Source organism: Chionomys nivalis, chromosome 2 (assembly GCF_950005125.1).
Source record: "Chionomys nivalis chromosome 2, mChiNiv1.1, whole genome shotgun sequence".
Taxonomy (NCBI): domain Eukaryota; kingdom Metazoa; phylum Chordata; class Mammalia; order Rodentia; family Cricetidae; genus Chionomys; species Chionomys nivalis.
This window is the reverse complement of record NC_080087.1, coordinates 4,507,772-4,535,015: the sequence shown is the minus strand read 5'-3', so window position 1 is coordinate 4,535,015 and position 27,244 is coordinate 4,507,772. Positions and strand designations below refer to the sequence as shown.

General features: G+C 43.4%; 3 protein-coding genes across 4 annotated transcripts; 2 read left to right on the top strand and 1 right to left on the bottom strand.

The window, feature by feature from the left end:
• Positions 1 to 7,484: 7,484 nt before the first annotated feature.
• On the top strand, positions 7,485 to 10,293 carry C2H6orf120 (chromosome 2 C6orf120 homolog). Its single transcript, XM_057755215.1, has 2 exons — positions 7,485 to 7,887; positions 8,053 to 10,293. The coding sequence occupies exon 2, from the start codon at positions 8,163 to 8,165 to the stop codon at positions 8,718 to 8,720; it is 558 nt and encodes a 185-aa protein (XP_057611198.1). The 5' UTR covers positions 7,485 to 7,887; positions 8,053 to 8,162; the 3' UTR covers positions 8,721 to 10,293.
• Positions 9,414 to 26,231, bottom strand: Phf10 (PHD finger protein 10). 2 transcript variants are annotated; one of them, XM_057755202.1, is made up of 12 exons: positions 26,046 to 26,231; positions 24,039 to 24,145; positions 20,463 to 20,593; positions 19,813 to 19,890; positions 18,979 to 19,112; positions 18,735 to 18,884; positions 18,040 to 18,149; positions 16,771 to 16,924; positions 14,745 to 14,900; positions 10,955 to 11,063; positions 10,524 to 10,712; positions 9,414 to 9,626 (listed from the first exon to the last, which is right to left on the bottom strand). In XM_057755202.1, the coding sequence occupies exons 1-12, from the start codon at positions 26,127 to 26,129 to the stop codon at positions 9,541 to 9,543; spliced, it is 1,488 nt and encodes a 495-aa protein (XP_057611185.1). In that variant the 5' UTR covers positions 26,130 to 26,231; the 3' UTR covers positions 9,414 to 9,540. The 2 variants fall into 2 exon arrangements, with proteins under 2 accessions (XP_057611185.1, XP_057611176.1); XM_057755193.1 differs by having other exon boundaries at positions 9,415 to 9,626; positions 19,813 to 19,896.
• Positions 26,232 to 26,313: 82 nt separating this feature from the next.
• On the top strand, positions 26,314 to 27,009 carry LOC130863504 (proline-rich protein 2-like). Its single transcript, XM_057753548.1, has one exon. The coding sequence runs from the start codon at positions 26,314 to 26,316 to the stop codon at positions 27,007 to 27,009; it is 696 nt and encodes a 231-aa protein (XP_057609531.1).
• Positions 27,010 to 27,244: the final 235 nt, after the last annotated feature.

Below are 27,244 nucleotides of genomic sequence, written 5' to 3'. Positions count from 1 at the left end.
AAGTAAAGATCTTTTCCCACTCTATAGTCTTGTTATACAAAAGTTTCTCAGTTTAGGAGATCTAATTGTTTCTCTGAATGTTTGTGCCACTGAAGCTATGTTTGAGATGTGGCAAAGTGTACTTCTAATTTTTTCTCTGTGAGGTTCAATGTAATTTTTATATGCTGAGGCCTTTGACTTATTTAAACTTGAGTTTTGTACATGGAGATGGATATGGATCTATTTTTATTCTTCTACATGTTGATGTCTAATGAGGCCAACATCATTAGTTAAAATGCTTCCTTTTTCCATTTTCCTATCTGAAAGGCAGACTTGGAACTTAAGAGGAGGATAGCTTATAAACTTTTAATTAGATATTCAATGGTTAAAACCCTGGTTGTCATTTTTTTATGGGAGATATTGAGCCGCTAGGTAAAATTCTTACAAAAAACAATGAGCCAATTTCCAATAGAGAGCTTAAAGAAGCTGCCTAACAGGTACGCAAACAGGTAAAGTATAGATCAACAAGTAAAGTATATAATAATCAACAAGTACAGTATATTAATTATAATTCAACTATGACAAATGTATATATTAAATGTAAAACTTATTCTACAACAGTTTTATGAAAAGGCAAAATGCTGTTTATGGCTAAACCTTTCCAGTTTTGCCAGTTAAGATTTTAAACTCTTAAGTTAAAACAGTAGCCTGTCTGGTACAAAAGGGCAGGATAAAATCTGGGAGATGGTTTAACAGAATATTGACTATGATCAATGTTTCTTATACTAAACAATAGATTCATTAATAGTTTTAAGATTGATTCCTGGACAATTGTATTTGCTCAATTCAAAGGCCAGAATAATAATCTTTTCCCAGATAATCATTGCTACAATTCACACAACTGTATTTTGCTAATGTTATAGCTACAAATCCCTTAAAGGATTTTATGCTAAATTTTACAAATGGCTCTTCCAATAGAAGAACTGCATATATGGTTAATAATAATAATAAAAAAATATTTGTGGAGCGTACCAAGGCTCCTTTAAAGCAACTTATAAAAATTGCAAACAGATCTTGATACAAACGGATCTGACATGATGACACCAAGCTTTACTAAGGCAAGGTAAAAAAGCCCTTACAATGCATTAATGAAAAGACCCGACCTATATATATTTGGGGTCGAGGATATGTTTATGCCTTTTTTTTTCACAGAAAGAAAATAAGCTGGACATGATGATGTCGTAACTGCAAACACCCCATAAAGGAGTTCCAGAACCGAGTTGGGGAGGAGTCCTTGATCCATCTTCCCTGCCCCCGCAGAGAGAAATGCCTGGTGGCGGGGCCTGCTACACCACTCTGAGGGTGTCCTTCTGCCTCCAAAGAGTCCAAGGAGATCCCGCTGGGATGGTTGCCAATATGTGCTTCCGGTGGCTGGGTCCCGCTTGCCTCGCCCAGGAGTCCCACCTGCCCTGAGACACTTTGGAGCTAAGATGCAGACTAAACATCTGACTGTTTTAATCTTTGGGACACAGAACTCATTTTGATTAAAATATTAACCCCTCTTCACTTAAGAAGGGGGAAATTGGGGTTTTAACTGTTGCTCAGAGACTGGAATTGATGGTATTTAATAACAACAATGTCTGTCATTGTACTCTTACTGGAATTGACCTGATGATATTTGTAACTGCTTATAGACATTGGAAAAAGTTTGACAAACCCTGTAAAATGTTTGGGTTTAATGCATATGTTAAAAATTTTAGATTTTGACCCCTTCTCTAACCTTACTAACCCACCTCCTCAACCCTGGAACCCTTGGAGCAGGATCTTTGGTAGAAAAAAAAATAAGTTAAAACATGTCTCATGACTCTCCAGCCCTCCCTCCTAAAAAAGCTCTTCGCAGTCTTTTCATTGATGATTCACGCAGAGGCCCAATGACGGGAACATTGTGGAGCCCCCCCTGAACATTGATGATTCACGCAGAGGCCCAATGACAGGAATATTGTGGAGCCCTCCCCTGAACAGCACATCATACAGAGACCGTACAGGCCGGCTCAACATGGCATGGTGTCAGGAGATGAGGATTGCCCTCCACATAGCCTAAGGCAGGGACCCTGTGGTCTAAGGTCAAAGACCTGCTTACTTTGTTCTTGCCGAGGAGTGACAAAAAAAAAAAAAAAAAAAAAAAAAAAAAAAAGGAGCATATGTCAGGAGCCATTTCAGGCTTCTCCTTTCTCACATCTCACAGGGCCTTGAAGGAAAAATCTTGAGACAAGAAAACTTAAAGTTAGCAAAAACATTACGTGCTGACCGTGGAGACTCAAGCTCTGGAAAGCACCACAGAGTGTCTTCATGGCTTCCTGCTTATCATTAACAGCAGGTGTTCTAGCCACTGACCTTGCAACTGCCCTGCTTAGCTACCAAACTGCCCCACTTAGTTGCCTAGCTACCGAGCCCCTCCTTCCCTTCCCCCTTTCCTCAGTTCCCCCTTGCCCTAGCTCCTTTCTGAGGAGTATTTAAGACATGAAACTTGCTTCAATAAACGGGATGCCTTGACAAGGAATACCGCTTGGTGTCCGTTTCTCTCCCCCTCCCCCCCCCCCAATGTCTTTCAGATAGTGCCTCTTCAAGACCCTGGAATAACTTAGGACCTGCTGGGCGGGTCATATATTAATTATAAACTTGTAAAACTTTAAGACAATTCTGAAGCCATGTTTGAGGCCTCTCAGCAGTAGTATTCCCTTCCCTCCTGGGAACCAAGGACCTAACAGTTACACATGAACATACCGAAATGTTGGGAACTTTCCCTTTCCCCGAGTCTTTGTGAATGTTCTCCAGAAATTGGGGCAAGATAACCCTTAGGTGTTGACTCAGTTCCTGGTGTTTTGACTCAGTCCCTGGGAAAGGGGCAAAGTGACCCTCAGATGTTTTCTCTTACCTCATCTGATCTGGCAACCACCTCCAGCCTGATGGAGGAAGGTCATTGGCTAATAAAGAAACTGCCTTGGCCCATCTGATAGGGCAGAATTTAGATAGGTGGAGTAAACAGAATAGAATGCTGGGAGGAAGAGGAAGTGAGCTCAGACTCGACAGCTCTGCTCTCTGGAGCAGACGCCATGCTCCCCTCTCCCCGGCAGATGCAATAAAGCTCCGACCCAGGATGGACGTAGGCTAGAATCTTCCCGTTAAGCGCTCCTTGGGGTGCTACACACATGAATAGAAATGGGCCAAGCAGTGTTTAAAAGAATACAGTTTGTGTGTCATTATTTTGGGGCATAAGCTAGCTAGGCAGCCATGAGCTGGGCTGTGGGAAGAGGCCCACAGCCCCTTCTACACCAGCCAATTATTGGTAATAACCCTTTTGAATAAGCCAATCATAATAGTCAAAGAACAACCCCCCGTCACCCCCCCTCCCCTTGCTTCTGTGACTTTTTCCTTTAAAAGTAGCCTATACCAGCTATCCGGGGTCTTTCTGACATCTCTAATGCTGAAAGACCCTCTCATGACAGAATAAAATCCTCATGCTTTTACATCAGCTGTGGTGTGAGAGATGATCTCTTGGGGCAACTCCTCCTCAGTGATTGGACTCTAGGGTCCAACAAACTGATTGGTCTATTAGCTTAGGCTTCTCATTAATAAATTCTTATATCTTACATTAACCCATTATTCTCATCTGTGTTAGCCATGTGGCTTGGTATCTTTTTCTGCAAGGCAGTCACATCTTGCTATCTTGCTCCTTCTGCAGCTGGGTCATGACTGAAAACTGAGACTTTCCTCTTCCCATAACTCTCGTTGTCAAGCCTCTACTACCTACTCGGTCGCTGTCATCTACCTATTCTTCCTGCCTGGCTACTGGCCAATCAGTATTTTATTAAAAATAATACAAGTGACAGGATAAAAGACCATATAAGTTATAAGAGTTAATAAGAAGCCTGAGCTAATATGCCTATCAGTTTATGATTAATGTAGACCTCTGTGTATTCCTTTGGGACTGAATGACAGTGGGATCTGGTGGGACAGAAACTTCTGTCAACAAATGGTACCCAATGTGGACATCTACCTCCACATAAAGCCTGAGAGAACTTAGGAAGTTATTCTAGACAGAAAAGAATAGTTAGACACGGCTTCTTGATAGCAGCACTTTCTTGGGTGAGCTCTGTTTGTTAGAGGCAAGTGCTCTCATTTAAGAGAGGCTTCCTGACTCAGCTTTAGCTGTAAAACCTTGCATCTCTTTCAAAAGGTCCTGCCACAAAATGCTTAAATGATGTTGATGAAAAGCTGACTGCATACTTTTTGGTGATGGCAGGGACCTTGAAACAGCATGGAGCTGTGGCAATAAACATGTCTCTGGCAGTACCTCAGCCATGAGGGTAGACCCTCAGAAAAATAGCTAAGAAATAGGCTGAATCCAGCCATCAAAGCCATGACTTTAATCCTAGCCATATTGCTTAGAAAACTAAAGACTCATGTGGTCAAAAAAAGAGAGATATACAGTAGAGATATATTCAAAGATGAAGAAAACCTCTAAACGGTTTACTGTATATTTAAAAATATATGAGGGCTTGGGGGGAAAAGGGATAAATTCCTTAAAAGAAAAAAGAGAGTAGTTTGGTGTGGTGGCACACACCTTTAATCCCAACACTTGGGAGGCAGAGGCAGGAGAATCTCTGCAAGTTCAAGGACAGTCTGGTCTACAGAGTGAATTCCAGGACAGCCAAAGATACACAGACAAGCCCTGTCTCAAAAAGCCAAAATAAAAATAAAAATAAAAGAAATAGAGTTTAAAATAAAGTCAGATAAGGATGAAAAATACACAGAGAGTCTGGACACTGTATGTTGTGCTGTCTTTAAATTATTTGATGACTGAGGAAGGAGAAAAAGCTGTCAAAAGATATCTGATTATAAATGCTGCTGGATTAAGTTCTGACTTTAAATTTTAAGTCAGAAGATATGTTACTTTGGAGAAAAGGTTTTGCTTTTGTTTCCACAGGAAATGAGAGGCTGTGGATTCATTATAGGTTAAGAAAAATCAGGTCTGGTCAAGGAAGAACCCTGAGAAATCTCTGATAGGAACAGATGGCCCATATGTCTGAGTTCTACATCCAGAACAGTTCAAAGACTGCTGCCTGAAATGATCAAGCCTCACAGGATACTATAGTCAGGACTTGATCATAATTCTAAATTTTCTTTAGGTCTACGTAAGATTATCACACACACACACACTTCACGCGGTGCACCTCCCACAGGGATGGGCCATCCACTCTAATATCCTCAGTAGCCATGTCACATGTGGCCATAGTGGAAACACAGGGTAGAACAAAGGACCTTAAAAAAAAAAAAAAAAAAAAAAAAAGAGCAGAATCGGGGTGAAATCAGAGAAATATTCCCAACTCCAACCAGCAGCTTCTGAAGTTTCCCTTACAGTAACCTGGCCACACTCGGGCTCTGTGACCCAGTGGGAGCCAACAGTACATCTTTAGCTCCGAGGTCTCTGGGCCTGAGAAGCCTCCGTCAGGCCCCATAAGGAGAATGTGTGAGGAGGGTGGCTATGCCCTCCATGTTAGATGCCGCGACCAAGCAAGTGAATGTTTTCTGATTGAGATCCACAGAGAAAGAGATGTTCGTTATTTCTCACCAAACTATTGTGGTTTGGGGGAAGGCATATGAGATACCCTGCATATCAGATATTTACATTATGATTTATAGCAGCAGCAAAATTACAGCTATGAAGTAGCAACATGAGGCACTGTACTAAAGGGTCACAGTGTTACAAAGTTTGAGAACCACTGCTCTCGGCACAAAACAAACCATCACTACTCAGTTCCCCTGTAGTCAGGTACAACCGCATGGCTGTGTGCTAGCCAGGGCAACAGGGACAAACATGTAAGCATGAGTAACACATTTCACTTTGTAAGCTTGACCCTTGAAAGCCTCACCTACATGAGAGTGGGTGAATGGAAAGTCTGGGGGAGGGGGTGTTGGGGCACATCAGACAAAGAAGGCTAAGAAAGACTGTGTTTATTTTTCTAGTAAGATTACAGTGTATGTAAGAGCTGGGAAGCAATTCAAGAAATGTAATGATGAGAGACAGATAAGAGACAACTTGGCTTTAAGGCTAAATCAGTAAACAAGAACAGTCATCTCAGATCGACTAGGAGCTGTATATAACACAGAAATAAAAACATGCGATGATTCTCTATTGCCCAAGGACCATCACTGTTGAAACTGGTTCATTCTATCTGCGTATTCTTTGAAAAAAATTGTTTCCTTCTAATTATATAATATTAAAAATGTTTCTCAGTAGCTACAGTGGTAGAATCAGGTCACTTCATTCTTGAGTTTGGAAAATACATTCGGGCAATTCAACAGCAAATGGGCTCCCAGAGAAAACGGCAGCATCACCAAACACCAGAAGCTTTACTCACAACGAAAGATGAAAATCTCCGCATTAGCTAGAAAGAGAGTTGGTTTCCAACACAGGTTCTCGACAGACCTAGGCCTTGAGGACGACACTATATCTATTAACTACAGTTAACAGAGGTAAAGAATGCATCAAAATGACACCTGGATTTACTAAGGCTTCAGTTCTTTTATAAATTATTAAATGTGCCCGAAGTTCCTATCTTTATACTTAAGAGTGTTTTATTTTCTTAATCTAAAAAATAACTAGTACCCTGCTTTTGTTGGCCTACGATACAAAGTACAATTTTCAAGCCTAATTTTGAACTTTCGCGCCACCATAGAATATTACATAATGTTCTTGTTTGAATGTGTCCCCTACAAAATTTCTATGTGAAACCCTCTCGTTCAAGGTGATGGTCTTAAGGCTCAGAGGGGCCATAGGCAAGCTGGTGGTGAGGGTGGCGCCTCCTGGAGCAGTTTTGGTGCACTTGTAAAGGCGTCCCAAGAACTATTTGACTTTCCAGTACTGAAGCCAAACATTTATAAACTAGGGAGACTCTCCAAACAGTAAATATGATCTGAAGAAGGGGTGGGGGATAACAAGCAATTGTTTCTGACACTCGGTTAAGTCTCTGGTGTGGGGCTGAAGAGATGGCTCAGAGGTCGAGAGCACTGGCTGCTCTACCAGAGGTCCTGAGAACAATTCCCAGCAAACATGGTGGCTCACAACCATCCGTGATGAAGTCTGGCGCCCTCTTCTGTTGTGACAGAACAATGTATACATAATAAATAAACACACAAAGTCTACAGTGTGCTGTTATATAAACTGGAGTGGACTCAGAAAAAATCATTCTTACTAATAGTTCTCACGCGGAAATACAATTTTTTTCCTTCTGCCATGGTTTAAGACAAGTCCAAAAGTATCTCTCCCGGTGCTGCCTGCACTCCCGAGGGCTACAGTATTCCGGGCTCAGCGAGTGCCCTCTGGCGGCTGCGCAGAGAGGCCGACGGCTTGGCGCGTGCGCAGTCCGGGCTGGCGCGCGTTCCCGCCCCATCCCCGCCCCCACGCGCGGCCCGTGGGAGAGGAGGCTGGGCGGCGCCATCAGGGACGCCCGCCCGCCAGCGCGCGTCTCCGTCCTCCGTCGTACCGGAGTGGGCTCTCGGACCGTCCCCTCTCAGGAGCCTGTCGCCGGAAGACGTCGCGGACACACGCGCCAACGCCACGCCGCGGCCTCCGACCGCCTCCCCCACCGTCTCCGGAACTGGCCGCTAGCGTCTTCGCATCACTATGGTTACGAGAAAGCGGACCCTTGACGCTACGCGCCTCCTCTCTACTCTCGCGAGAGCATGGCGTTGCCTCATTTCCGGTCCGTAGGCCAGAGTCCGTTCCCGAAAGTCCTCGCTTCTGGCGTACCACACTTCCGGGCACGGCTTCTCTTCCGCCTGCTGGGGCGAGTTCCAGGTTGAGGCCGGATGCTGCGGGTGCTGCGTGGCCTGCGGGGCGTGGCGGTGAGTCCGGGGTCGGCAACCCCGCTCCTCTCCAGACACCTGCGCCCCCAGGGCCCTGTCCTACTGCCCCTCTCTTCCCACCCCGCCTCCTCCTCCCCTTTCTGCCGTTCCCTACTCTTTACCCCTTCTCTCCACCCCCTTCCCCACTCGGTGCCCGGGACCCAGCTGCATGCATCTTGGTCACCTGGACGAGCACTCCCGGTCAAGCCTGTCACCCGCGCCTTCCCAGCACAGCGGCTGCAGATGAGGGAGTCCCCGAGTTGAGTGTCTCGGCGATGGCTGCTCCCTGGAGGTGCGCCCTGTTGATGATCCTGGCGTCCCAGGTAGTGACCCTGGTAAAATGCTTGGAAGAGGACGACGTCCCGGAGGAGTGGCTCCTTCTGCACGTGGTCCAAGGCCAGATAGGAGCCGGGAATTACAGCTACTTGCGGTTGAACCACGAGGGTAAAATTATTCTCAGGATGCAGAGCCTCAGAGGGGATGCGGACCTGTACGTGTCCGACACCACTCTGCACCCAAGCTTTGACGACTATGAGCTGCAGTCGGTCACTTGCGGCCAGGATGTGGTCTCTATACCGGCGCACTTCCAGCGCCCAGTGGGGATAGGAATTTATGGACACCCCTCACACCATGAAAGCGACTTTGAGATGAGGGTGTACTCTGACAGAACTGTGGATCAGTACCCATTTGGAGAGGCTGCCTATTCTGCTGACCCCACAGGAGCCAGTCAGAACCAAGCTTATGCTCCAGAGGAGGCAGCCCAAGAGGAGGAATCGGTCCTCTGGACGATACTGATTAGCATTTTGAAATTGGTGCTGGAAATTCTCTTCTGAACCTTTATTTGCACGGATCGACTGGTTTGCCGCGGACCTTGTTACTTGACCTGGTGAAATTTTGGTTTTTTCTAGATTAGGATGGAAAAATAAAGCCATACGGTTTTGTTACCTCAGTTTACTCCCCAAGCAGGAAAAGCAGCAAGCACAATATTTTATAGATTAAAATTTCTACAAAAGGAGTCTGCTCAATAAAATGTTTAAATACATTTTGGTTAGTCAGGTGAGTAAAATGATCCCTGCAGTAACAGGCTGTATAAATCAGATTAAACTTTTGTGCTAGTGCAGATGAGATTAAAAGGCTGTAGAATTTATTCTATAGACATTCTAAATGAAGTCCAGCACTTGGAGCTTTAATGAGGTCCTAAAGCCAGGTCGGGAATGTGATAACAGCCTCTGTGCACAGGAGGGACAGGGTACCTGATACCAAGGCCTCTGCAGACTGTTGCTGTGCCAGCTGATGACCGTCCCGGATCCAGTTGGACCAGGTCTTGGGCTGACAGGAGTAACCTTGATACTACCTACGCAGGACAGTCATAGCAGACGGTAACTTTGACTCAAGAAGTATTTCAAATTAAGTTGATACATTTTTCTGCTGATCTCCGGAAAAAGACAGCACAAAAGAGATTAAAATATGGGGAAATGAGCCATTTCTCTTGACTTTCTTTCAAGGATAGGAGTTGCTAATGATGAAATAAATCAACTTGAAGATGTTTAAGGTCATAGTTAATTTCAAAAAAAATTCTTTATTGGCATAAAAATGAAAATGTAAATAAATTGGCACCAAATATCCCAAACATGAGGGTCAAAAACCTATTTTTTAGCCCTCTTTGCTGTTTTTTCCCCTTCTGCCCACTTTCCTGGGTGTTGGGGGAGCTCGCTGACAACAGTCACAAATCCAGCGACCTAGGAGAAAAATTGTTAGTTAATATAGAGTGGAATTTTATTTTTATAGGACTGAGTACAATCCACCTAAACTCATTCCTGAGCTATCTATCCATAGTGATAACTCTGGGACTTTTCAGTGGGGGAGGGAGTGCTGAGCTCCTTAAACAAGGAAGAAAACAGAAACAGCCCTAATCAGTGTAGGATTTAGTGCACGGAGGGCACAAAACAATCATTTGTACCTTTAAAAAGATACACTGTAATCCTTCCTAAAATTCAGATACCATCATGCTCTTAAAACTTCAGCAGCACATGTCCTAATGTAGAACCTGCCAATGAGTCTGCCTTCCATGACCTCTTCTCCACTATTCTCACGGTTCTCTCCATGGCACTTTAAAGCCAGCACCTCTACCACACACTTGAGCTGAATTACTACAGAACCTTAAGTGATGGAATTCCAGGAAACTTAGAGTACTATACAGTGTTAACTATGCAACTAAGTTCTTAAAATCGCACAATTATCTGTATAATATTTCAATAGAATTACTGTGATTTCTGTGTCCATCCTAAAATTATCTGGAATTGTCATGCTGCCTCCTTTATAGAAAGATGTCTTAGTATATAAAGGCATAACAGCCACTTTGTTAAGTTTCTAAATAGATGACCTTTAAAAATAAAATCAAAGCATTGGAACAAACTGGGTGTTACTTTAGCAATTTTAGTAGAAAACACCAGCTCTTTCTATCCCCAGACAATATTTGCAGACATAACCTAAGCACTCTATTTCATTTCTTCTTTGGTTGCACTAAGGATGGAAGTCAGGTAGCTGTGACATGGACAATAACGACTTGATCACAATTGGAACACTTATGCAGCCTTAAAAAAAAGTGCTGGGAGATCTTCAACACACATCTTTACCTGATGGAATAGCACCAAGGCCCACACAAAAAGTATGATAACCTCTGTCACACACATCACAGAACATCATTTCTTCTTCGTGGTGGGGCTGTCCACATATAATGCATGTCTTACATTCCATACACTGCCATGGGTAGGTCTTAATCATAGAAACAAGCTCCATGGTCATATCCAAGCAAGAAGGGTGGCCTAAATCAAAACCAACATTAATAGCATTTCACAATAAAACTTTTAACTTAATGCATATAAAATATTATTTCCCAAGAATGGCTGTCTTGATTACTGTCACCATAAACATCAAAATCAAGGCACAGGACACATGGGTCCATTTGTTGGTTCTTTGGTGGATGCCTGGCTGACAACTATGAACCCTAGTTTCTGAGGCGACACGCAGGGGGAGGTTAAAATCTTAAGGAGACATCTCTACTTACCACTGTTATCACACTGGGAGCAGTGTATAAGTGATTCAGCCTTTCCTTTCTTGTTGGACTCCTTACCCTTCAGACAAATTCCACATAGAGCATTTGGAATGACCTTTGGCTGGAAGGGTAGAAGAGGGCTATAAATTCATGCCAGAAGAACTCACTATGGTTTCAAAAGGGATTCTGTTATTACCTTTACTTTTGGTAATTTGATAATGAGAACCTTATAACTGGAAATAAATCAGAACATAAACCCCCTATGGAAACCTAGGCCGCACCCCATAACACAGCATGAACTTGGAGCTCTGTGCTCCCTGTGCACAAAGCATCAGGAAGGAAAAATGAAATAGGATGTCAAATGCCACTAATAAGTGGTAAAGAAAATCCATGTGCCAAATGACCACACATAAAAGCTAAGCCTAAGTTTTAAGCAACTTATATATTCACTTTATTTCAAAGTCTGATATTTTTCCAGAGATACAAACTGAACCTAAAAAAATCTAAGTTAAAAAAACCAATATTTTAACATTTTAATTGAAAGATTTCTCATTCATCCACTGTTGTGCATAAATGTCTTTAGAAATCTGAGTTGTATGCAAATCCTGTTCCATGTCTAAAAAGTTAGGAGAGCAGCATTCACTTCACTGCAACACGTCAAGCACAAAAAGTGCTTCCAGACAAGGAAAGTTAGGGTCTAGGAAATAGACAAAGCATATTTTGAGTATTATCTTTCAGATTAAAGACATACACATTATTAGGGCTTTAAACATGTGTAGGATAAAGAATAAGGGGTTTCCTAAACCTAAAATGCCAGGGAAAGGAAGGGCATAGGCAAAGAAGGGCTCTCTGAGCATCACAAGCCTGACCTCCACGTGGTACTCACATGGACTACATACAGGTGCGCATCAGTAATGGTAAAAAGGGGAGGGGCAAGGATAACAGGGTAATAGTCTAACAGTCAAATTGTTTCTTTTCTAAATTACTGTACCACAGACATCTAAACTCACTTTCACAAAGCAGTATCACTTTAAATGCTTCACTGCCACTTGTATATCTTGTCAGACCTAAATAATTTGTTTTTACTTTTAATATTTTCTTGGCAAAAGATGACAGAGGCATTCAAAAACAATTTTTGGCTTATTTATTTTTTAAAAAGTCAACCTTATACATAAATATAATAAAACAATATCTAAACAATCACAAATGTCTCTACAAAATAATAAATATCATGAAGTTAAACACACATATAAGATGTCCCCAGTGACTACGCTCCATCTCCTCTGTGTCTTCTACCCCTGCTCTCCCACACTGGCAGCAGTTAGTTACTCTGCTGTTCTTGCTTCATCCTAAGTACATGGTTTCCCTGCGTCCAGGAGTTCAGTTCTAATGCTGCATCTTAACTGCCATAATGTGCAGCAGAACTTTCAACAACCTGCACTAAATGTAAAAGATAAACTTACTGGGTACTGTGTTCAGTTAGACACTGGCGTAGGAAGTACTCTCATTTCTTTCACTAAAGTCAGGGAAGAAACTACACAATATTCAATTGTGAAAAGAGAATTCCTCATAGGAGACTCTTTACAAAGCAACTCAAAAAGAATAAAACACAAATCTAGTTATTCACATTCTAGAGCAATTCAAGTTCTACAGTCACTAAAATACATGTAATGCCTACAACAAGAGAGACACTAAGAAAATTCAAGGTTTACCTTTAAAATTATACATAATGTTTTGTTAAACAATTTAAAAAATTTTTTCTTACCCAAAAATCTTCATCTTGTTGAAAAGAAAATATGGGAAAAGACAGAAAGAATGGGAGCGGGGAAGAAGGATGAAGAAAGAAGGTGACGGAGGAGGGACAGCAGCCGAAGAGGGAGAGGGACAGCACTGCAGGGTTGTCTACGGTGATGCTACAGGTCAGCACCCAGGCTCTAACACGTCAGAGAGCCTGCATCCAGGGCCTCACAGACAGTCTAAAGACAGCACTGAGGGGGAGAGGGAAGGTGCAAAATCCCTTGAAGATCATGGGGAAAGACCCTCTGCCTCTTATGAGATCCTCTGATCTCTTTCAAACAATTGCAACAACCTTTTAGTTTTCTTCAGCCGACAGCCCTCAGCATCTCAAATAAAAGGCTCATGTATACTTACTTCTCTTGTTGAAAATAGCAAAATAAGTTGAAACTTTCATGGTAGCACTAACATAGTATAGATTTTAATTATGTGTGTGTAGGCTGGAAGCCTAACAATTACACTTTAATTTCAGGTTAATGTAACCTAAGTAATACTGTCCTACAAGTTAAGGGCAAGCACTAGTCCATCTTAGTAAATCACATACATGATCATGTGTGTTTGTGTGTATCTATGTCTGAGTGTCAGCTTGAAGTACCCTAATATTTAGGCACATCTTGGCTCATTAATACTTTTCATAGAGAGGTTAACTTTTAATAATCATGTTCACATTAATATATAATATCTATATATTGACTGTTCCTATCTTTGAAATACCTGAAACATTTTTAGTTACTAAAAATGTTTACAGATTATAAAATGTTTATTTTGCATATGCAGCTCCCTTGAGTACTACTAACTAAGATTAATCTATATGATTCATTCACTAGATCAGTGATGATATGGATAGTTCTTCATTGGTAGCCTGTATTATATGTCTATGTCAATATTCTCTATTTTATAATGCATGATCAAACAGCTTCCTCAGCCCTGGGAGCTGTAAGACTGTGACACATATTAGCCCCTGCAGGCTGTTTCTAAAATGTCATCTTTGGAGTTTGTTTGGTTTCAATTATTAAGCAGTAACTGAAATCTTTAGTTTACAAAGCATAGATAAGCTATAATGTATAAAAAAAAAATACAATCTGCTGGCAATACACAAAAGCATGTGGCTTTAAGTGGACCATACATGGGCATTTCTAATAGCTTATGGAACATTATATTAATGATGTACTGTCAGCAAGTGTTCCAGTGAGGCTGAGGAAAATGGCTCACAGCTCACTTCTGCTTGTTTTCTGTGCCACATGCTATGGTTCCAATGCTAACACGTACAGTCCAGCACACCAGGACCAGAACTGTAAGCTGGGCAGCGCCATCCACGTCATACAGCTGACCACTAAGTCCATTCCTCCTACGCTCACACCCTCTGCCCACTACAGCTGCTCCCCTCACCCAACCTTCTGAAGGAGAGGTAGACAGAAAAGAAACACTAAAAACACCAGAGCTTCTGACCCTCCAGGACCTTACTCAGAATAATCAGATCCACAAACTAGGCTTTCGTCCTTGTCGACCATGGTACCCCACTATCTGCCAGAGGTTCCACAAAAGCATGATGTAAGTAACAGGCTTCATGGTTGGCAGAAATTTGGCAACTGGACCAACAGTCCTTAAGAAAGCCCAGACCTTCTCAGTGAAGGCACTACAGAAACACCACCTGAGCTCCACTCCTACTTCACAGCTCACCAAGCTTAGCTTTACCAACTGCTCGGATAGCTAACATTCTAGACAATTATGCCCTGTCCTCAAAAAAAAAAAAAAATCAAGTTCTTCCTTGAAACAATGTTTTAAAAACTCATATTCGCCTGGCTATTACTTAAAAGGGGATGAAGACCTATAATTTGTTCATATACAGGAAAGAGAAGCCATACCATAACCGAAACTGACAAGAAAGCCACCAGGGAAGGAAAGCAGTGGGCAGGTGCGCAGCACAGGGACGGAGCGAGCTCAGCGAGCTCAGCTCCTCAGCTCAGAGCTAACGGAAGAGGCTGAGTCAGGGGCTTTTTTCTTCTACCTTGTACCCAGGAACTGACTTGGACAGTACAGAGCGTTTGGAGCCATCTTTTCTTGGAGTGGCCACTTTGTCTTTTGATTTCTGTCTTCCCTGGAAGGCGTCCTCCTGGCTGTCAGGGGGGCTGTCCCCTTCAGACACATTGCCTGAGGAGCTGTCCTGTAGCAAAACAAGTAAAAACAAAGGTTCCTTGGAATTAAGACCAAGTTGAGTCTCAGGTTTTTGTTTGTTTCAAAACAGGGTTTCACTGTGTAGTTCTGGCTGTCCTGGTACTCACTCTGTAGACCAGGCTGGCCTCGAACTCGCCTGTCTCGCCTCCTGTATTGGATGGGATTAAAGGCGTGGGCCACCACCACCCACCAAGTCTCAATTGTTTAAATGACAGAAAACATTTTTTGAAGTTTTATCCAATGAAAAATATAAGGATGATTCTAAGAAATTTATTTCTAATAGAGTTTTTAAAAGGCCACGGTATTTCTATTAGCAAGTATCCTATGTTTTCTGATTTAAGTCAACAAAAGTGGAATTACTGACTTCAACTACTATGTTATACAGCTTCAATATTTTTCATGCCACAGGATGTACTGTGTATTTATATTTATAAAATACTTATTTCTCCTCTGAGTGACAGAAGTCACTATGAAAGTCCTTCAAATACATAACCATGTTCACCCTGTAAAGATGCAAGGCCATGTCCCTACCTACAATAGTATGACATATTTTATTTGTTCCAAGGATAAGACCTCAGTATCAGTTCATTTAATTCATTTTATAATTTAAAGTTTTATACCAACTTTATATTCACATATAAATGTGAAAACCGAAGGGAAAAATCAAGCTGCCATAACCACCTGATAAATGCCCGCAATGGCTGACCATGTGCTGACGTCTCCTCTCTGGCTTCTCGGTGCAATAGGTTCTGCAGAAGCCCAGGCTCTCACGCATATACTCTAGATCCTCAGAATGTGCTTTCACCCTGACAGTGTAATCCACAAAAGTGGATTATACTGCATGTGTGTGCACATGTGATCATGCTGTATGCACCAGTGTACATATGACCAATGTGTACACACAATCACATAGACTGTATGAATGTGGATCACATATGTGCTAATGTGCTTTTGTCTTGTTGATAAAGTACTACATGCATTTTTCTCATATCCTTTGAACTGCATTTCTTTTGTGTAAATGTATCACCACTGTGGATAAAAATTTATTTCTAATTTCTCTAACACTAAAATCAACTCTTTTTTCCCTCTATTTTCAAATTTTGCTAATATCTAATGAAGTCCTTAGAATCAATTGTTAGCAAATTTCCAGGTCAAAATCTGTGGGGAAAAAAAATCTGGTTATACTGTCAAAATGCTTTCCTCAAATATGAGATTAATTTACATTCCTCAGAACGGTGTGATAAAACTGGGTTTGTCATTCCTAACTTCCACAGTTCCTTTCCAGGACAGGACTTGGATAAGACCTTGTTTCACGTACTACACAGGATTGAGTGTGTGTCAGAAGCTGTCGTAGACAAACACAATGCTCAATGCTGGCACATATTTGGGCTGGCTGCCATGTGGACAGAGTCACAGCCCTGACCCGCCTCAGGGCAAAAAAAGGCATGGAGAAAAACAAAATACACAATACAACATATTAGTAAGCTAATGTTTTCCTACGGAAGCCTCAGAAAGCAAAAGGAGCAATGTGCTGGCACAGCCCAGGAAATGTACATTTCTCTACGGCAGAAGATCAGCATATTTTGTTCAGTATTTTAATCTACATAAGCAGCAAGATGGATATAAGAATATTAATGTTCTGCCTATCTTGCTCAAAATAGAAGGTTTTCAATACAAAACATGCCTTAAAAAGCAATGCACAACCTGCTTACGTCAACAGACAATAAATATTCATGGTGAAATGTAGAAATGCATGCAGTTGTCCTGTTCAAAGCAGTATGGTAAGAGAGTTCAACCTCACATCCAGGAATGCAGTCAGCAAGTTATCAAAGAACACCTGCTAAGGTGCACAGTCCTACCGAGGTGCCTTTATTTTTCCGCTTTTCATCCCCTCGACCATCTTCGCCATCATCTGAATCACCGTCACTATCTAGTGCCGGAAGCTCTGGGTCCAGGGGCGGCTCATACAGGGCTGTGTTTAACGGCAAGTACCGGAGCTCATCTGGTGAGTACCTAAATTTAGAAAGATCGCTTTCATTTTTCCTTTAATGTTACATAAGAAAAAAAAAACACCACCCTTTTAAGCTGTGAAATTGACCTTAAGCGCCTCACTCACAAAGACCTGACAAAATGCAGAGGGAGAATATTTTCATTTTGGTCATCAGGTGGGGAAGTGATAAATTGTAGAGATTTGCACGTTTTCCCGACCGATCATGCAGTTGATCCTATCTAAACGTACTGTCTTTCCCTTTACCCTCAAAACAAGAAAAAGTAATAAATAAATGAATAATGTCTAACATGTCAACAGGCAGGAGTGACCCGGACAGCCCGTCACCTCACAGTCGTGTTCACACCCTGCCCGAGCTGTGCCGTGTCTGCTCTGCGTCCTTACACGCAGGAGACTGACAGCATGACTAACATTTCCATCAAATGCACAGCATTTACAGGTCTCCAGGTCTGGTACCACACAGCCCTCCTGGCCTCAAGAGAGCTAGCTACTTCACCACGACAGAACCAAGAGAGTGACAGAACACCACCAGATTTTTAGTAACTTCCAGATTAAAAAGAAAAAAAATCCAGTTAAAATTTTGCACAGTTCAGACTATGGAACGGCAAGTCCAGTCCATGCTCTGCAGAACACCGAAGTCGTCTGCTGGAACAAAGCAGAGGGTCTTTAACTCTGGCTATGTTTAGGATGAGACAGGAAATAAGCGTCTTAGAGGAGGGCGGCCCATGGCTGCCCTGCACCTGCTCTGCTGCTCCTGTTACTGTCCAGTCTATTACACACCCCACTCTGCCCTGCATTTTGTGAGCACCACTTAAGTGAAGACTGGAGAGGAATCTGAAGCTGAACCTACCTGAGACTCTGATTTCAAAAGCTTCCCAATAATACCAAACTACTGGGCTACATGCCATACTCTGAGTACCAAGAAGCTACAGGACCTCAGGTACTTGTCTGTGACAAATGCAGTCAGGGCAGGAAGAGCCATGGGCACTCCAGACTTCATCAGCAGGTCTTCCATTTCAGATAGAATGGTGTTCTTTACACAGAACCCAAGATAAATGCAGACACAAATCCTACACATTTAGGAGGCTCTGAAACCAAATGTAACTGAAGTACTGAATACCTCTTATAGTACTCCTGGAACTGTCCGGGGATGAGCGCCACTGGGTAAGAACTGACCTTTGTCCGGTCTGTGGGCAGCACTTTGTACTTTCCTTGAGGCACTTGGATAACCTGTGTTAACATCAGGAAACATGAAAACTGATCCCAACCTGGGAGCCATGTGTTCACTATATCTATGTCCCCATCCCACAGACGAGCTAGCAATTTAAGTAACACCTATCAGGGATGCTGGGCTTTCTGGCTGTCACGCACCAGGCACGCAGACTCTGAGGGAAGGTGCTATGTCTGGCTCACCACACTCTTTCACAGAGTTGGAAACCTCTCTATAACTCAACTGCTCATTCCATGAATTGTGGGGATACTGGTCTAACGTCACAGGACTCCCATCAAAACCAGAGACAAGCACATTATGCTGCTCGACCACTCTTGGGACACAGGAATTAGGATACATAGCTACTGTTAGTCTTGCTCAGTAAATTCTCAATCATAAAGCAAAGAGATTTCAGGCAGGAGGGAGGGAAAGAGGGCAGGCAAATAGCATTACTCAATACAACATTAAAATGGTGTCTTAACTTCTGTGAGAAAAGAAACTCAGCTAGCACCATAATAATAAATGATAATAATCATAAAGAAGTGAAGACCACTCTGCAGTAACAACCAAGGAGCCCCAGGTGCGACTGAACTGGGTCACCCTACATGCGTCTGTAAGTCAAAATATGCTCTTCTCTCTTCCATGCGTTCCCGGTTTAAGTTGCTGTTGAATTCAGCTGCTTTCTTGGCAGCTTTCTTAATGTACTCAGGCACTTTGCTGGCTTCGACTTTCTGAGTATTCTGTTGTTGCATTTGCTGAAGGAAAAACATTACAGTTAGAATCATAATTTTATAAAAATATTGTTTCCCCACTCCCTAAAACAGATGTCAGTAACCTCAAATCACTTACAGAATACTCTTTATAATGGTCTGTAATTCTCTGACGTTCCTTTTCTTGTAGAATAACAGAATATTCAGCATGTTTAGCTGGATATTCTTTAATCATTAGATCAATCACTTCATCACTGCGCAATGCTGTTAAACCTATTTTAGAACACCCCCAAAAAGTAAAGAAAATTTTTTAAGGACAAGTCGACACAAGTACTGTTTCAAAACTGTTTCTCTTTCAAACTATTCTACATCAAAAAAAAAATACAATAATCCGAGAAAAATTACTCTTTATATAAAGTCAAGCAATCAAAACTAAAGGTTACCTTGTAAAGACAAAGAAATCAATTTTTCAACCAAATTGGGTTTCTTTTAAATTTTATGTAAATTATAAGAATATACTTAGAAATAACTGTGAAATAATGATATAATTATAATGTATAAAAATGGTATAATTCACTAATACAAGGATATATAAAATAATTATTTCTCAATATATATTTCCTAGTCTCCAAATCTGTATCAGAAATACAATCAATCACACTTCATACTCGCCAGTCTACACAGCTATGTAACTTTCACAACGTGCAGCGTCAGATTCTGCCCACTGCTGTGATAAATTTAACACTGAAAATTTAACAAGATTCGTCTTTTAAAAAGTAAGGATCTATGGGTTCAACCCCAGCACGACAGAAAGATAAAGGTCTCCACTTAGATACAAACCTAAGTTTTATTCATGTCAACAACTTAGCATTTAAATACTCTATTTTGTTAACTGTGCAAACACTTTAGGTCACGTGACAGTTGTCTAGCATCAGCTTCAATGCCCAGCACAAAGGACACACCAGCTGATTACCTAGTGTACACTGTGTCTCCGTAATGACGTTTAATTCTCTCAGGTAGAGTTTCTCCTTGTGAGATAAATCTCGTCGCTCTAAATCTCCAAAATCAGAACAAAAGGAATGTTAAAAACTAAAACTATACATCAGAAAACTTTTAAAAATTTAAAAACTATTTTAAAATACATTTCTTACTGCATATTCTAAGTATCATTAATATTGAGGTAACCACACGAAAAAATTCTTACAAATTATAGAAATAAACATTGGAAAACTAAAACTAAAATAATCCAAAGTAAAGTATGCATTTAATCACGCATGTCTCCCTATAATTCAGGTATGGCTTAGAGCTAACTATCCTTGAGGTCAGAACAGTAACAATCAAAAACCTTGGCTATAAAGTGATTTTTTTTTCCAAAACTAACCTCAAGTATTTAGGTATGGTGGCACACACCTCTAATCTCAGTACTTATTCTGCCCTTAACTTGGTGGAACTAAATACATACTAACTATAGAGTCTGAGCTGCTGAGTGCTATGTAAATTAAATTCAGCAAGTATACTTGCTTTTTAAGTATATAAAATAGAAATCATACTCAAGACTGGAATGAACGCCCTGTCTTGTCAGAAGTCAGATGTCACCCGTCATACACACCAAGCCTGAAGTACCTGGATATTTCCGCTTGAAGGAGGTCACACCCAGATATTCGCTGACTTGCTCCTGAAGCATATAGTACTCTCCTGTCTCATCAGGTGGCCATTTGTACTCTATTAAGTTTTCTGCTGGGTAGTAACTAAAGCTGAGACATAAACACATATTAAGCCTTACATGTGGCATTATATTTTAATCATATTTATAATTCAGATTATTTTCAAAACAATTTGAAGGATTGAAATTTATCTTTATTACTGCTATACTTATCAAGAAAATTACAAAATTATTAAAAATGATACAAAACTTCACATAAAAAAGTTCACTGAAAGTGGCAATTTCTATTCATGCCAAGAATCTGAGGCTAGAAAGAAGGCGCAGTTGTTAAGAGCACTCGCGGCTCTTGCAAAAGCCGAGGTCCAGTTCCCAGTCGCACATCAGGCAGCTCACAGCCACCTAGGACTCCAACTCCCAGAGATCTGTGTGATCTTCTGGTCTCTGCAGGTACATACACGTGCATGCACACATAAAGACACATCAATAAGAACGCAGACTCTTAACACGTGTGCATGCACACATCAATAAGAACACAGACTCCTAACACACATGCATGCACACATAAAGACACATCAATAAGGACACAAGACTCCTAACACATGTGCATGCACACATCAATAAGGACACAAGACTCCTAACACATGTGCATGCACACATAAAGACACATCAATAAGAACACAGACTCCTAACACGTGTGCATGCACACATCAATAAGAACACAGACTCCTAACACATGTGCATGCACACATCAATAAGAACACAGACTCCTAACACATGTGCATGTACACATAAAGGCACATCAATAAGGACACAAGACTCCTAACACGTGTGCATGCACACATCAATAAGAACACAGACTCCTAACACATGTGCATGCACACATCAATAAGGACACAAGACTCCTAACACACGTGCATGCACACATCAATAAGGACACAGACTCCTAACACATGTGCATGCACACATAAAGACACATCAATAAGAACACAGACTCCTAACACGTGTGCATGCACACATCAATAAGAACACAGACTCCTAACACATGTGCATGCACACATCAATAAGAACACAGACTCCTAACACATGTGCATGTACACATAAAGGCACATCAATAAGGACACAAGACTCCTAACACGTGTGCATGCACACATCAATAAGAACACAGACTCCTAACACATGTGCATGCACACATCAATAAGGACACAAGACTCCTAACACACGTGCATGCACACATCAATAAGGACACAGACTCCTAACACATGTGCATGCACACATAAAGACACATCAATAAGAACACAGACTCCTAACACACGTGCATGCACACATAAAGGCACAACAATAAGGACACAAGACTCCTAACACACGTGCATGCACACATCCATAAGGACACAAGACTCCTTACCTCCAGGGTGGCCAAACCCTAACTTCTAGAGACCAAAGCACGGCAGCAACACCTCTCCAGTCTTTTTATTTTATATTCACCACAATTACTTCATGCATATGAGGTACAACTTAGAAACTTCTGATCCCTGTCTATTGCTGAATAAGTCACAAACAACTGAGAAAACAGAATCCCAAGGACCTCTTTCTCGGTGAGCTGAACAATAAGCTATAATTCCTTTCTTATGCTCTACAAACCCAGAAGCAAAAACCAGACCTCTTTTGGAAGTTCCAGTTTACTGCATAAAACTGAGATCCTGAATCTCAAAGGGCACAGTGACTGCCTCCATCTGGATCCCCAACTTCTATATGAGGCAGAAGTGCAAAGTGCAACAGTGTTTTATTGCATTTATTCTTGTTTTTAAGATTTATTATATAAAGTCTTGTTCTCCATTTATGCCTGCAGGCCAGAAGAGGACACCATATCTCATTACAAATGGTTGTGAGCCACCATGTGGGTGCTGGGAATTGAACTCGGGTCCTCTGGAAGAGGAGCCATTGCTCTTGACCTTTGAGCCATCTCTCCAGCTCCTGCATTTATTCTTTTAAAAAGCAGCTTTCCATTTCTTTTTTGCTGTTATAGGATTTCTCTATGTATTCTGCACATTAATCCCTTTATCAGTTATATGGCTTGTGTGTCTGTCTTCTGGCATCCTATGCCTCTTTCCCTACAGCTGACAGGTCTATTTCCCTTATTAGATTTTGATGCTAAGTTGTCTGTTATGTATCTTTTGTTTTTATCATTATCTCTAATATCTGTTGCTAACTCGGGGTTTTCTGGGCAGTTTTTATATTTAGGAATGGTTCCTTCTGAGCTACTTTTCGCATGTGAACATGACAGGAGATGAGGCTCCTTTCTATAACTATTTAGTGTTTATATTGTTTCCTAGCACCAGGTTTGACAACAGGGTCTCATGGTGCACGCCTTTAATCTCAGCACTCTGACCTTAAGGCCAGCCTCCTCTGCGTAGTGAGTTCCAGGACAGCCAGAGCTACCTAGTAAGACCCTGTCTTGAAAAAAAAAAAGAAGAAGAAGAAGAAAAGATAAAGGAAACGGACAAAGAAGGAAAACAGATGTTTCTCCAAAATACAAATCAAATAATCAAAAAGCACCTAAGAAGATATTCAACAAACATTCTAGCCATAACATAGATTACATCAAACAAGCAAAAACCACAAATAATGTTGCAAGGTTATGAAGAAATCAGAAGTTTTGTGTATTATTGGTGGGAATACAGAATGGAGCAACAGCTGTGGGAATGTATGGAGGGTCCTCAAAAATACAGAATTACCACATAATACAACTTCCTACTACTAGCTAGACACCAAGGTGTTGAAAACAGATTCTGAATGCCACTGTGCATTGATTACCCCAGCCTATGGTGAATAAACAAAATGTAGTGATAAACATCAGGGAATACCGTTCAGACTTAAGGACACTCTGACATCAACTCCAACACTGGTGACCCGCGAAGACATTATGCTAAAGACAAGCCAGATACCACAGGGCAAGTACCGTATGGCTCACTCTTGGGAGCAGGAAGCTAGAGGGGAGGAACAGGAGGTATGGAGGGTTGCGCCCTCTGAGTCCCTGGAGTTTTGGAGAGGGATGACTGTGCAGCTGCACAACGCTGTGAACGGAATCAACACCACTGAAGTGTGCACTTGAACACTGTTACAATGCTGAGCGTCATGGACGAATTTACCGTCACGTTTTAAACAGTTCTCAGGAACAAGATCTACTTTGGTGTTATATGACTTTTTTTTCTTAAGATTTGGAGCTTTTTATTTTTTGCTTTATGTATGTATGTGTGTATGAGTGTGTATGTGTATGTCTGTGTGTATCTGTGTGTGTATGTATGTGTATGTCTGTGTGTGTATGTGTGAGTGTGTGTGAGAGAGAGAGTCAGGCCAGAATGGGATATCAGATCCTCTGGAGCCCACGGGCCACTGTGAGCAGCCATGCGGGCTCCAGTAAACAAACTCTAGCCCTCTGAAAGGGGATCGAGCACCCCTAACTGCTGAACCATCTCTGTAGCCCATAAATATAACTTTTAACAATTTCTCCTGCTGCCTGGGGGTGGCAAGGGCAGTACCTGAGATCCTGACTTGAAGTCTCACAACTTCTGGAGCTATCTCCTGAGCCCATTCGCCTCCTTTTAGATGGATGGGTCCCATCATTTGAATTATCTTCATTATCATCCTGTACATTGAAACAAGATAAAAAATAATTAATAGAAAATAAAAGAACTAGTTAAAAAACAAATGATTATGTATCTTTTCAGTTCTCCTAAGACTCAACAAGAGAAAGCATATTTCTAACTAGTATCTTTAGAAAACTTAATTTCCTACAATAATTAAAAGGACAAAGACTTTGTTGTAAGCAAGAAATGGAATAAAACTAAAAGCTGACCTTCAATTCAAACAAAAATAAAAATTTCAACTACAATTTTTAAAATATATTCTACTTTTACTTTCTTACCAACTGGGTGGGTGTACACCGCTCTAAAATGAAAGCAAGCCTTCCTATTTGAGCTGGAAAAAACATATCAACAAATTCTACAGCATCCTCCGACTTACTGATCCACAGAAAGATATTCTAACTACTACTCTGGATACACAGGACTGAACACGGGCTAACAAGTCTAACTCCTAACTCCCATCCATCTAAAAGGAGGTGAATGGGCTCCAGAGCCGGCTGGAGAAGTTGTAAGACGTCAAGATCTCAGGTACAGCTACCGAGGTTCCACCTACCTGTGCTGGAGTTCTCTTTCTTACACTGTAGAAATTCAGCACATTGTGATACGCTCATCCATGATATATATCTTGTTCGGCTATTTCATTAAGGGGATGAGTTATCAAATGGTTTTAAAACAATTTATTTACATATTACTTGAGGCCTAAAGTCCCATTTTTCTTAAGGTAATGTAGCTCCTAACATTGCTACTCTTACTATATATTAAATAAAAACCTGAGAGAGAGAGAGAGAGAGAGAGAGAGAGAGAGAGAGAGAGAGAGAGAGAGAGAGAGAGAGAGAGAGAGAATGAGAATAAAGAGGCAGCACAGGTCACCACGCCAAGGTGGGCTGTCTGGAGTCTTACTGGTAACCGCCCTTCACCAGCTGTGTGGTAATGCTTGTTGCGAGCTTCTCCTTGTCTGCAGTTAAGTGGCTGATGCAAGGATCAAAATTAAGTAAAACGTGGATGGCACTAGGAGCAAGGGTTAGCACATAACTGTCTGATATATAGTAGTTTTATGATTACTGGTCAGTTTTTACATTTCGTCTTAGCACCTAGGAACTTACTAAAATTATTTTCCAAATAGAAGAACACAGAAATAATTCTCCTTTTCAGTCATCAAAACTGAAGTCAATTAAACAGACTAACTATTCCCCTTAGGACTAACAATCAAATAGAGTTGGGAAAGAATATTTTTTCTTAAAATTTATCTGTGTATATTATTCGTATTTCATACTTTAGACAGTTCATTTTAAGCAGTGGAGTGCCTATTTTATGTGTGAACATTTTAAGCACACTTTTTATATGCCAACAATTTCCTTTAGTTAAAAACAACGATTCATTTGAAAAGGAAACAAAAACGGAAGTTGACACTGAGAAGTTTTAGAAGCAAAAGGTGGGAACTGCGAGGTCTACTTTCATTACGGGTCCTCTCAGCGGAACGACCGAGGCTCTGGCCGGGCTACCGGAGAGGGGCACCGACAAGTAGCCGGGGGCCCCGCGGGAAGGGACGGGGCACGTGGCTTCGGCCCCGGACAGAGAGGTCCTCGCCACCGCGGCTGGCAAAGTCCGCCACCTCGGGATACCGAGCGCGGGTCCCGCTCCGCGTCGTCGGGACCGAGCTCCGCGAAGGCCGCAACTTTTCCGAGTGTCCTAGGCTGCGGGCGGGCGAGCCGCCCGGGCGCCCCGGCTTTGCCACAATCTCCGTCTTCTCCGGCCCCCGCTATTCCCGGACAACTTCTCACCCCGCCGGCCGCCCCTAGGTCCGCGCCCACCGTGCGCCTCACTTGTTGCTCCCCGACCCTCCGCTCCCCAGCCGGGCCCGGCCCGGCCCACCGCCGCCGTTGGGCAGCGCGTTCCGCTCACCTTCGGGGACTGCGCTCCGGGGGAGGCCGGGTCGCTGTCGCACCGCCGCGGGGACAGCGCCGCCCCGGGCCCGGCCGCTGCCATCAGCCCCAGCGCCCCGCGCCGCCGCCGGCGCCGCCGCCGCCGCTTAGTCCCGGCCGCCGCCGCTGCCGCCGCCGCCGCCGCCGTCGCGCGGGCCGCCCGGCGCCCCGGCCCCGCCCCCTCCGCCCGCCCGCCCGGGGGCCGGCCCCTGCCGCCGCGCGCCCCGCGGCCCGCCAGCGCCACCGCCATGGCCGCCAGCGCGCCGCCCGCCGAGCCCCGCACGCCGCTCACGTCAGCCGGCCGCAGCTGCGCGTCCGCCGGCCTCCGCAGGGCCCGCCGCCCGGCCGCCCTCGCCCGGCGCGCCGCGCCCGGCCCGAGCCCCGCTGGCCCGCCGCTGCCCTGGCCCCGGCCCCGCCCGGCGTCCCGGCCGCCCGGCGAGTTCGCCGCCGCCCCTTCCCTGCGCCCCCGGCCCGGCCCTCCGCGTCAGCCGCGGCCCCGCGCCGCCCCGCCCCGCCGCGGTCCCGCCCCCTCCCCTCCTCCGCCGCACGTCAGCCGGGGGTCCCCAGCCCGCGGCGCCTTCCCCTTCCCCCACCTGGGTCCCCAGCCCCTCCCCTCAGTCGGGGGTCCGCGTACCCGGGGGGCTCTTCCCTCCTCCACCAGGGTCCACGCTCCCTCCTATAAAGGCAGCATGGGTCTACCCACTCGGCTTCCCCATCTCCGCAGCCAGGAGGGTCAGCCCCGCCTCCTCCCCCGTTGGGACCCCTCTCCCGCAGCGCCCTTTCCCCACCCTATATCCTTCCCACCCCTCCACCCCACCTCTCCACCACTCTGCACGTCCCAGGGTCCCCAAGCGCCCCTGGCTCCTTTGTTTTACATCTGCCTTGGCTGCGACCTTGGCACGGTGGCCGTCGTGGCCTCTGGAAAAGTCAGAGTGGCTCTCTAGCTGACCCACACAGCCAAGACCATAGGATGAGACTGGCAGGGCCCGTAAGCACCTGAAGGACACAGGACTGGGAGAGCCTGGAAATGGGAGCCCTGGTTTTTGGATAGGATTTCTAATTTAGCTCTTGGACTTCGCCATGACATCTGAAAGTCGGACTCTGCCATTGAAAGGAGCACGGGAGGCCAAGTCCAGAGGACAAAGGAAAGGCAGAGATCCCCATCCCCATCCCCTCCAC

Bases quoted from the DNA above. Each gene is read 5' to 3' on its own strand.
- C2H6orf120 (XM_057755215.1), top strand. From the start codon at position 8,163: ATGGCTGCTCCCTGGAGGTGCGCCCTGTTGATGATCCTGGCGTCCCAG.
- Phf10 (XM_057755193.1), bottom strand. From the start codon at position 26,129: ATGGCAGCGGCCGGGCCCGGGGCGGCGCTGTCCCCGCGGCGGTGCGAC. The intron at 18,150-18,734 runs GTAGGGTGACCC...ATGTTAACACAG, and splicing joins ATTTTGACTTACAGACGCAT to GTTATCCAAGTGCCTCAAGG. The intron at 14,901-16,770 runs GTAGGACTGTGC...GTTTTGCTACAG, and splicing joins GGAAAAATAAAGGCACCTCG to GACAGCTCCTCAGGCAATGT.
- LOC130863504 (XM_057753548.1), top strand. From the start codon at position 26,314: ATGGCCGCCAGCGCGCCGCCCGCCGAGCCCCGCACGCCGCTCACGTCA.